Source organism: Rhamphochromis longiceps, linkage group LG17, assembly GCF_057381845.1.
Source record: "Rhamphochromis longiceps isolate RC_006_pf linkage group LG17, R_longiceps_female_GT1.1, whole genome shotgun sequence".
In the NCBI taxonomy this organism is placed as follows: Eukaryota; Metazoa; Chordata; class Actinopteri; order Cichliformes; family Cichlidae; genus Rhamphochromis; species Rhamphochromis longiceps.
The window spans coordinates 6,736,450-6,748,162 of NC_140573.1; the positions used below are offsets into that span (position 1 = coordinate 6,736,450).

General features: G+C 38.8%; 1 protein-coding gene across 1 annotated transcript; it reads right to left on the bottom strand.

Annotated features, from left to right (window-relative positions):
* Window positions 1-1,012: 1,012 nt before the first annotated feature.
* On the bottom strand, window positions 1,013-7,313 carry ttc22 (tetratricopeptide repeat domain 22). Its single transcript, XM_085386629.1, has 8 exons — window positions 6,931-7,313; window positions 5,151-5,451; window positions 4,768-4,823; window positions 4,580-4,695; window positions 3,724-3,842; window positions 2,837-2,998; window positions 2,554-2,706; window positions 1,013-2,471 (listed from the first exon to the last, which is right to left on the bottom strand). Exons 1-8 carry the CDS (start codon window positions 7,200-7,202, stop codon window positions 1,932-1,934), a joined length of 1,719 nt encoding a protein of 572 aa, XP_085242755.1. The 5' UTR covers window positions 7,203-7,313; the 3' UTR covers window positions 1,013-1,931.
* Between the last annotated feature and the right edge of the window lie 4,400 nt (window positions 7,314-11,713).

Sequence of the window (11,713 nt, forward strand, 5' to 3'; positions counted from 1 at the left end):
GTTAAAAATTCGCAAGAAAAGCACAAGTGTCATCAACATGCAGCCTGCACCAGTTAAGTCCACAGGCAAAGATGAGAGTCTGTTATGGCTTCATGCCAGGGTTGCTTTTCATTGGTGTGCTCTGTCTTTAAAAAGGCATTTGATTGAGTTTAACTATGTTTGGTGTGACTAAGTGAACTGGTATTTGGTTTTGACTTTTTTTTTAAAGAGCTGGTAAGAGGTTTGCTTTGATGATCTAAAGACAAGAACAATATGTTTTATTCATGCATATTTTTAATTTAATCCCTGTTTTAAAGACCTCTGACTCATCAAACACATTTGCAATAAATAAAACAAGAAACGGTCAAAGGCCTTACGATGGGGGATCAGACAAATTGTAACTCAAATCATTATCATAAATCTAACTTTTAAAGAAAGCAGAGTTAAAGTTTGTCTTTGCCTTAGCTCATTCAGCATTCAGTCTAGGTTTACTTTGTGACTTTCAGTTTTCTTGTTTATGATTTGATAGAACAAAAAGATTAATAACATTTTTGAAATCTTTGTGTAGTTCTGTAACTTTTTTCACGTGGTTTTTGTCCTTCATGTAAGTTTCTATCTTTCTGCACCGGCGCTCAACAAAAGAAGTTGTCAAATGAACTTAATAAAAGCATTTTTCCTTTTATGTAAAAATTTACAATGTAATTTTCCACTGTTTTATACTTTTGAATGAAATCCGTCCTGAGCATCGTGTTATATGTTATTTTCTGAATATTCAGAATATGTTATATCCTGTAAACAAGATCTCATGAGTCCCCAGTGTAGTGGCAGTGAAGTCAGCAGAGGCGTCTGAAATGTGTCACGACAAACTCAAGGCTACGTGAACATATTTGAGTAACAATGGAATGGAAATCCATTTTGGCTTCCACAGAAAGGTGGAAACTGCTTCAGCTGCTTTTGCAATCACTCACCTTCACACTCGACTCATTTTGATATCCTTGGCAAGACAAAAAAGAAAGAAAAACATATATAAAGGTTTTACTAATTTGTATCTTTTTAAAAAAAAAAAAAAAAAAAAAACTTTGGCAAAAATAATCTTTCCAATAATCTTCTTTCCAGACTCTTACTTTCATTTTATTTTCACTTTCTACTGTACTTGCCGGTAAGTATTTTTAAGTACAGAAGATTACACCCCTAATTTAGAAATGTACCTTTCAAATATTGGGGAAAGAAAACCCTTAAACCAGCTGTACTTTCCTTAACGGTAACTAAGGCTTGCGTATATGTTAGTATAAAAAATACAGAGTCCCAACATACATTTCTGTGTGATTTTATCCTTCAAATTGCAGCAGGATGAAGCAACAGGTTTGCTTTGTATATGTCATCATAACTTATTCATTTAACTACAAATTAATAGACATGTATTTAAATTAAGGAAAATATCAACAATCACTGTGTCAACTAAATGCTTGTACCCCCTCAAACCTGTGAGATTCCACATCTGCAAGAGTTGGTGTATTAAGTGTTCCAAAAGTCATTATTTTATTAAATGCAATTTTAAATGTCCTATAAACACTTACATCACACTTCTCAAAGGCTCACAATACATTGTTGCCGACTCCGTTTTTGGTTCAACAATCTTATGGTATATACCCCCATCTGCAGGTCATTAGTGGTAAAACATCTACTATGTGAGAGGTAGTGGGACAGTGTGTGGGTTTTGCAATAGCAGTAAGACTGCTTAAGATGTAAAACTACTCAGTTTGCGAAGCACTCCAAAAAATATGATACCTTACAGCTATTATCTTACAAAAAACAGAACGATAGATTAATCACAGTTTGGAGAAAACATCCTGTAAATGCTGTATAGGCAGCACTTAGTAAGAGCTGTTTATTTAAATACATGAAATGATGTTAAGTCATTCTTTAATAACTGTTCAAGCCATATCTTTGCATCATTTTAATGAGACCGACCTAAGGACCAGTGATCTCTTTTTAGCCAGCTGTTTAGGCACCACTGTATCCAGCAGCCTCCTCACTAGGTCCAGGCGTCCTGTCTTGATCAGAACCCTCGATAACTCTGTAACCTCTGCCGTGTGTGTCGTATAAAGGTACCTCAGCTCAGCCTTCACTATGTCCTGAGAGTACAGCTCCTCTGCCTTGAGCACCCACATTTCCAGCTGAGTGATGACAATGCCAGGGTCAGGGTGTCCCTGCATGAACAGAGTCAGGAGAGCCTGTAAGAGGCAGCGCAGGGCTGTGGTGTCTCTGCTCCCTTGTTTCTCTAACTCCAGAGCTTTTTTGAAGCAGTCTACGGCGTTCTGCTCCTCGCCTTTCACGAGGAGGCAGCGTCCTCTGAGCACATGAAGTTCCGGTAAGCAGTCTCCCAGCTCAAACTTCAGAGCGTGAGACAAACTCACCAGGGCACTATTTATTGCACTCTCATCCACCAAAAGGCTCTCCTGGAGTGCATCTACACCCATGTAGTAGTATACCTGAAATGAAAAAGATCAACTTGAAAGCCTTGTTGGGAAATGAAACACAGAATTTGACCAGCTTTGCACGTTATGCTTTTACCTGTGCCATCTCCAAATGTGTTCGAAGACAGGGGCGTACACCGAGTACTTTGTCTAAGTCTTTTCTAGCTTCAATTAGCTTCTGTCGGTCTGGGATTCCACCATCACCAAGCTTTGCCTTCTCGAGGTCCCCCATGTACAGGATTATATTGATCTACACAGAGAACATGTTGTCCAAATATGTAAACTTTTTACATGTACTAGCCACTTTAAACTAATACAGCTATTCTGGCCTTAAAAGGAGCTGTCATAGCAACTGACTTGATTAGTCGTAGCTACAGTACCTTGGCACGGGTGCAGTGAGCCTGCCAGTTGAGTTCTGGATCTGGCAGCACATTTAGGGCCATATTGCAGATCCCTGTAGCCATTTCATGTTTACCCAGCAGAGAGAAGACTCTGGCCAGAAGGTTCAGGATAAATGCATCGTCACTGGCCATATTTATGGCCTGGAAACACAGACAGAGCTGTTATTATCTCATCTTAAAAGGGAACAGTGCAGCAGTATTTCTTAAACCCATCCATCCATTCGCTTCTGCTTATCCTTTTCAGGGTCTGGAGCCTATCCCAGCTGTCATAGGGTGAGAGGCGGGGTACACCCTGGACAGGTCGCCAGTCTGTCGCTCATTGTTAAACCAAATGAGCAATTAGTAAGTGAGTGAGTTAATGACTTGTTCAGCAGTTTTTAGCTGAAAAAAACCTTCTGTTGTCCTAGTTAGATACATATTTTTCAATCTTTTGAACTGAAAAGTCTCAAATAAAAAGCATTTCACTCACTGGCCCTCATTTTAGGTTTGACAGCATTTTAGCAGATAAAGGTGAATGGCTTAAACATGAATTGAGCTGAAGTTTGGGGAAGGCCTCGGAGAGGACTGGCAGCGGCTCCCGGGCCTGGAAGATCACCGTGTACTAAATAGAAGTGAAGAAGTGAAAGAATTGAAAAGGGGAGCGAGGGAGGGGCACAAAAACGAACAGCTTGTAGAACTGGGGGAACATATATAGGTAAGAACCTGAAGGAGCGTGTTCGGAGGCGAGGCCCCACTCCTGAAATTCAGATACTTTATCGCTAACAAAAGTCAGATGACAGGCTGATTGCAGAGGTTTAGTCCTAACAGTTTGAGGGAAAGTAATTGTTTTTTTCCCAGCTTGGTGAGAGGTGCATGAGTTAACTCACAGTTCCATAACAGGACAGAGGATCCGAAGCCGAGAAACCGCAGTCGTGTATGGACATGGGCACAGGGGAAAACTCCTTCTTCCTTTCTAACATGATGCCGACATAACACCAAGCTAGAGCTGATGGGAGAGACGAGAAGATTTGGTTTTTCAGCTTTTATTTTTTGTAAATAGCATGTACTTGAGGAAATAGACAAACGAACTGGCCTGTAGTTTTAACAAAATGATTTCAGCAACAAAAACTAGTAGCTCATTGATATGGATAATACACCTTCACCGACTTGCAATCAATAATAATAATGATAATATGATAATGATAATAATCATAATAATCATAATGAGACTGTTGGGACTATGTTGAATGTTTTTCTCTTGATAATAATCTTTCCCTTGTGCAATGATTGACTTTGACTTTCCAAATTGTTTGGGAATGACCTCTTCAGACTGACGCGTAGACAGAATTGGTTGTGTAAGATCATTGTAGACGTTCTTTTAGAAATATATAATGTCATGATCTAATATGTTGTGTGTTGTAGTTTTAATCTGAGACCTTTAAGGACCACATGCGGAACAGATTTGTATTTCTTTTTTCTCTCTGACTCCATGACTGAAAGCATTTATCATAACTGTATTGATCTGTCTTTAGTTAGTTTGTATAATCAGATTTTAAATACAAACACCTTTTTGCAAAATTTTGCACAAACTAATACATTTATAATCAATCTCTGATTATTAGAATCTGGTGTGGCCAGTCTTCATGAACACCTTTAATTTTGATTTTTTTTTTTGCTGTACTGAAACTTGAACATCTGTAAGAACTGTGGATTAATTTCAATACAATACTGTCACATGTTTACCTTTGTGCTGTGTTTTCTCAGATTCCAGTGTTTCTTTCAGAAACTGGAGTCCTTTATTGTAGTGCGAAAGTCTGGAGTACTCAGAATCCTCTTTGGTCTTTACTATGTTGTCCAGCCTGCAGACAGAAAATAACTTGAATATTTTCACACTGTGTGGTGATAGTAATCTAAATCATATCACCCTGTACCTTATGTAGATTGTTGCCATTTTAAAATACCAGCTTCGTTTTTCCTCTATCGGTATCTGAAAAACAGCACCACAAGTTAAGTAATACCCCACTTAAATGCTCCCTACAACATGAAACAGTGATTTGAAAGCTCTTATCTGCTACTAAATTTGTGATTTTAGACTACAACAAAGTAAAATGGCCTCATTGTCTTCCTGTGTGTAATCTTTTGAGCATTGTCATATTCCTTCAGTTAATTCCAGTAGAAAAGCTAGAATGATGTGAATGCTCACCATCTAACCAGTCATTATATCAGTGCTCCGCTTTGTCTTTACACTCTGCAATGTGATTCTTGGCAGTTAACCATGTGTTGTCTCTTTATTTAAAGTATTCATATCTCTCACCAGGTCACCCCCATAATGCAGGGCTCTGTTGTAAAAAGACAGTGCAGTGTTCAGTCGCTCTCTCAAGTCGTCGTCGCTGTCCAGCTCTATATCGTACGGAAAGACGTAGGCCTGCTCGACCAGGCAGCGTGCAGCCATAATCCTGATCTCATCCTGAGACGCCTCACCGCCGTCTAAGCCCATGAGGTTGGACACTTTGTCCACACACTCCCCTGCATCCAGTTCTCGTCCCAGCTTGTCATACACGTAGCCCAGGTTTGCCCAGGCATTCAGATTCCCAGGGTCCTCTTTGCAAATGCCCCTGAAAGGACAGAACACACAGACAGTGGGGCTTAGAATCAGGTCCAGATTAACATAAAGAGCTATCAGATCCAGGAGGCACTTAAAGACATTTCACACAGCATCTAACTAAAAAAATAAGAAATGGCAGCTGTGAGTGAAGTTGGAATTTTAACTATAGAATTACCAGCTACTGCAGTTATGACTATGTTGCAATGGGATAATTATCTTTTCTTCATTTTCTTGTTTCTTGTACTGTGCAGTAAGAACTGATAATTGTATATAGTGACATATTAAAAAAGGAATACTTGTGGATAGTTATAGTTGAAAAATTAAAGTTCAATGTATAAAGATGTATGTATTCATATATTTATTTATATGTGTTCACACTGTATAATCAAAACAGACATGTATGATGAACTAGCTAGGGGTAGGAATTAATAAGCATTTGCTTCCTCCCACTCTGTTTTGAACTGGGAGTGGTCAGCATTTTTTTTCTCCATGTGAATAGGATGGCTTTCAATGATTTCACCTTTATTAGTTTTTTTTTTTGTCCATTATTGTTACTTATATGTTCAAAATATAGATCTGATTGATTCATTACGATAGGGGTGGACACAGACACCTGGCCAGGTAAAACTACCTGGCCAATTGCTGTGCCAGTTGAATGACACCTCCTGTTTAGTCTTTAAGTGAAATTTTACATAGCTTACATGAACAAAGTTCTCATACTTGCAAAGATATTTAATCTAAACTAATTTTTAGATTACTACTCAAACTAAGTACTCAAAGGACTAAGTGGTCTGTCCTTCACCCAACTGATGATGGATGGATGGATGGATGGATGGATGGATGGATGGATGGATGGATGGATGGATGGATGGATGGATGGAAAGGTGGATGGATGGATGGATGGATGGATGGATGGATGGATGTATTGACAGAAACTGACATTTCTGTCACCTGCAGCTGTGAATAGTGCTGTCAGCCAAATGCTAACGTGTTAATATGACAAATGAGTATTTCTGATTTTCATTATTTACCAATTCTTCTTAAAGATACTTTTGACTTGTCTCTTGTCACAAAGGGTTATAGCAGCTAATACCACATAGTTTTGTATTTCTGGCTGGCATTAAACCAGTCTTCTGTTGCTTGCAGAAAAATGGGTTCAACTTGCAGCACTATAAATGTGTCGCTGAATCATACGATAATAAAAGTGTCAATAAATAATAAAAATTGGACAATCGAGCGCCATTTTAATGTCTAAAGTCTGCAGAGAGCTAAGTTACTTGAATTAAAATAAAAATGTGTATGATGTTTTTTACACATATAAACCTTCTTCACAACCTTCACAAGGCAGCAAAAACAAAAGAAAGAAAAGAAAATGCCGTCAAGATCTCTGAAGAAATCATGTATTCACTGTATATTTAATATCCTTCCTCTGACTCAGTGAATTTTCTGCATATTCTTCCTTAAAAAAAAGATGGCAGTGAATATTCACCTGAATATTTCCTCAGCAGTGTCCAGCTGTTCCAGGTTAAAAGCCAGCAGGCCCAACAGATTTCGCACAGCATATTGCAAATATCCAACTTCTGCTTCTAGCTCAGCTCGCAGGCTTTCCTGTCTTAAATAAGTGTCCCGATGTCTCAGCTTCACTGGCCCAGTAGGATCACAGTTAAGATTTAGATCCAGGTGGAAGTGACCAGGGATGTAGTCCATGTCCTCCATGAGAGTCTCAATGTCCTCTGTGTTTTCCCTTTCTGTGGCCTCCATCTTCTCTTCTTTAAGAAACGCTAAAAATGCTAAAAAATAATCTTAACCAGGGTAATGGTTAAGGTAGCAGAAGATCGTACCTAAGAACACACCTTGTCCTCTTTAGTCGACTTTCACATAAGTCACTCTTGTGCTCCAGGTTTGGACAGGTTGAACAGGTTGGGCTTGGGAGTGACTGGGAGTGGAAAAGAATGATAACTGAAGATAGTGTGAAGCTGTTGAAAAAATATGTTTGCCCACCTTTTTATTCTTATTGCACAATCAGAATTCTTGAATACATGAAATCATCTATATTCATGTTTATTGTCTGGAAATAAAACTGCCACACTTCTGTTCAGCCATGTTTCTTTGCCTAATTTGTATGTGCGAGCGTGCGTCTCTCTCTGTGTGTGTGTGTGTGTGTGTGTGTGTGTGTGTGTGTGTGTGTGTGTGTGTGTGTGTGTGTGTGTGTGTGTGTGTGTGTGTGTGTGTGTGTGTAGGTGGGTGGGTGGGTGGTAGGGTGTATTAAAAGTCCCTCGTGACAGGATGATTTAATTTCTGACTGAGTTTTGTAAAATTATCTTTGTGTCTTTGTTTTGAGAGATATTTGAGATTCTTTAGCCTTCCCTCTAAGCCTGTTTTATCACACACAAGAATGCAAACCATCACACTCAGAGTGACTGAGGAAACAGTCAAACCCAATCTGTGTTCTTAATCATTATTTGGGTAGTAAGTATGATTTGAAAATGGTATTTTTTTCAAGGCATAACAAAAAATGGTCAGTTATAAAAACAAAAAAGAAAGCGTGTGTATTGGAGATATGCAAATACCTTCAACAGTTCAACAAAAGCAGTGAATCCCTGTAAATCCTCACCTTATCATTCTGTCTTTGAAAATCAGATAAAGATGAGGTGAGCACTTTCTGTTACTGCGTGCTCCTGCGAACAAAACCAAACTCTTCCACTAGAGGGTAAACTTGCATTGTGATAAACCAGCCTGATGGTGCAACAAAGGGAGCACGCTCGTTCAGTGTTACAAGACTTTACTGACACTGAGTGCAACATCACTTTTATCAGAGGAAAAAATCTATCAGATAACGTAGCTAAAGGCAAAGCTCCAAGCTTGAAACAGCATAGGAATGGGTGTCATAGTCTCAGGATTATGTGCTGTGTCTAAAACTTGAATCTTTAGTTAACAAATGTGAGTTTTGGATTTGTGTTTAGGTTTTTCTGTATTTGAATTTAATTTTTTTTCATATTTTATAATACTGAGGCTCATTTTTATTACACGAGTTCTAGCTACAGTTTTTTTTTTCATACCTTGTGTCAATTTTACTTCCTTCTTTGCGTTTGTCTTGATTATTTTCACCATGTTTCCTAGTTACCCTGTTTCCCATTTCCAGTCAACCCTCAGTGTGTAACTAGTGCATGCTTTTTGTTGTGTTACGTTCCTGTTGTGCCTCCCTGTAGTCTTTGTGAGCTCTACTGTTTGTTTAACCCTTTATACTCTGTTTTGTTGCATCTCTGGTTTTTGTGAAAGTAAATTCCAGTAGTAACAAATCAATATTTAACATGAACAATAAAAATTTAAGACACCCAGGAGGAGCTAAAGTTAAATAAACTTTATGAGTTTATGAGTATTTTTTACCATAAACTAAGTTAAGTTTGATAGGATAGCTTTCCAAATTAAGTTTTGAAGGTTTCCCTACAGATCAGGGGTCACATTTGTGGAAAATGTACTGTACATGTCTGGTGTTGTAATGGTATTTCACCACTCCTCGTAGTGGCCAGTGTTACTGCAAAATAAGCAAACTAACATTAAAATCCTTTGCTGTGGTTCTGAATTGCAGCACTTTTGAAAAACAAAGAGGGAGCGTTTACACAAAGGTCAGCGAGCAAACTATCCGCAGTCCTAAACATGCAGATTTTAGTTTGACTGGAAACTTGAGCGCTTGAGGCGAACCCACGCAAATAAAGAGAGAACATTCAAACCCACATGCAAAGGCCTCAGTCAGGTTTGCACAGTGCTGATGCCTCTGAACGACCGATCAGAAAGTGTTGTATAACATGCATTTGGTACTGTAGATCTCCCTCAGTGGGCAGCCCTTTTTTCCATTTGTACCACGTGGGTGTGCAGAAATCAGAATTTTCTGCTCTCAACAACCGTTGCCATGGTGGTCATCATGGATACCAGGCTGATAGCATGGCAACATAATGATTACAGATGCCTGTTTGTATGACTGTACGCCCCAAAGAAGCAAATTTAAAGGCATTTCTGTCGTAAGTGACCACATGCTAGTGATACATTTTGAATTCTCATCTAACAAACACAAAGAGGTTTATAATAGTGACCTGACCCCCCAGAACACCCATCTGGCTTTTGTTGTTTACTCCCACCTAAATTGAGATTATAATAGATGTTTCAAATGCAACATGTTTTGCTTGTAGACTAACACCCTGTTAACCTCCTTAATTGTTTTGATGTCAGTCTTAACCTCATGCACAGACAGTGTATTATGACTGACATATGCAAAACCAACACTCAGCCTGACAAACAGCATCACATTTTTGCACAAATATAGCATTTTTTGTGAAAGCTGCACCTGTGTACATTTCATTAAGGGTCTTTAAATTCATTTCTGCAGTCGAGTTAGGATGCTTGGAGCCTCCAATGAGATGTGAGACTGAATACACAGGAAAGTGTCATTAAACCAGAGATCTCTCCAAGCTGCTCTCTCCTCAGCTTTTGTTAAACCATTACAATCAGTGCAAAATACTGGTTCTAGAATCAACGTAGCTTAAATAATGAAAAGTAGACATAGTCTTATATCCAAGCTTAATCTTCATGCCATTTCAGAAAGAATGAGACAGCCTTAATCCAGCTATTAACCCATTTTTATTTGCTACAAATTTAGCCCCCCCTACCTTTCCTAAGTAGAGTCTTCCATTTTGTCCGTCTGAGACAGACATGCACAATCACTAGCTGCTAATATTTGGAAACCCCTGCCTTTGCATCTCACTTCATTGCTGTCCACTACAACTGTATTTCCACTCACAGTCAGCTTCATCCTGGCAGCCCGAGCAAGTGTTCACAGTGAAAAGCATCTCTTCAGCTCTCCAGAGGCCCTTCCTGACTGCAGATTATGCCACTGAATGTGTCTTTGTGGTGTCTCTGGTTGTGACAGACATTTGTAATAAGAATGCAGCATTTTCAGTAAGTTATAGCAGAAAACAATTACTGAAAAGGATGACTATAATCGTTCCTTTCTTTCTTACATTTTTTGATATGTATCTTTATTTGTTAGCGCCTGGAAAACAAAAATCCAGTTATACATCCAAAGCCATAAGGAAAACAAAAACTTGGTGGAAAACCTGTGCCTGCTGTGGATCTTATTGAATTGTCCTTGACAGCAGCATTTAATCTCCTTTGTTCCAAAACATTGACCCACTGGTCTTTTAACCACAAGCTTTAACCTGAGCTCCAGTTCCACATGAGGGGGTCCAGGCCCGTTAAGGAAAAGTCTGCCTGGGCTGAGTTTGTGTGGGCCGGGAGAAAGTTTCCATATAGAGACACAGGGTATGAGTAAGTGTGTGTTTAGTGTATTAAGAGTAAAGTAATCCGGCCTTTGCCACAGAGATCTGTTGTATTTCATTACACTGATTAGACTCTTCATTCCTTCTCTTGGGCGGTGACCCATGTTAAAAGCTTCTAAGTTACAGCGGACCACGAATTCTAAAATAAATTCTAAAATAAATTCTAAAATACATTATTAAACATTTGACCAAATATTTTTGATTTAATTAATTTAAATGAAAACATTAAAAAATATTTAATTAGCTCCCATTTTAATTAATTAATGCATCATTAATTATATTTTCTATTCATTTTGGCACTTGGGGCCTTCCATACATGGTCACACCATCACCTGCTGTGTTCAAAGAAGAGCCTTGCTTTTCTTTTTAGTGCACAATGGACAAAACTATGAGTCCACATCTTTTAATCTTTGAATTCAGGTGTTTTTAGCTTTATGAAAGCCGTGCAATCTGTCTTTACAAGCATTTGTGAGAGAATGGGTCGCTCTAAAGAGCTCACTGAATTCCAGTGTGGTGCTGTAACGGGATGCTGCCATTACAACAAGTTCATTTGTGAAATTTCTTCCCTCCTAGATATCCATGATCAACTCTGAGTGGTATTATTACAATGTGGAGACATCTAGAAACCACAGCAACTTAACCATAAAGTGGCAGACCACGTAGAGCAAGGGAGCAGAGTCGACGACGCTCACAGTTGTAAAAGTTGCTAAACCTTTGCTGACTCACTACTGCTGAGTTCCAAACAAAATTAAGCACTGGGAGCATCATGCCATGCGTTTCCATTACTGAGCAGCTCCCTGAGTGTAATGTGTCGGTGGCCCACTGCTTTTGTCTTTTTAGGGCATTTCAGATGTTTAGATTAGTCCTTTTTAATAGTTTATTAATGCCCACTTAATTTTTGCGTGGAGGAAAAGCTATCAAGTTTTTCACAAAAAGGCA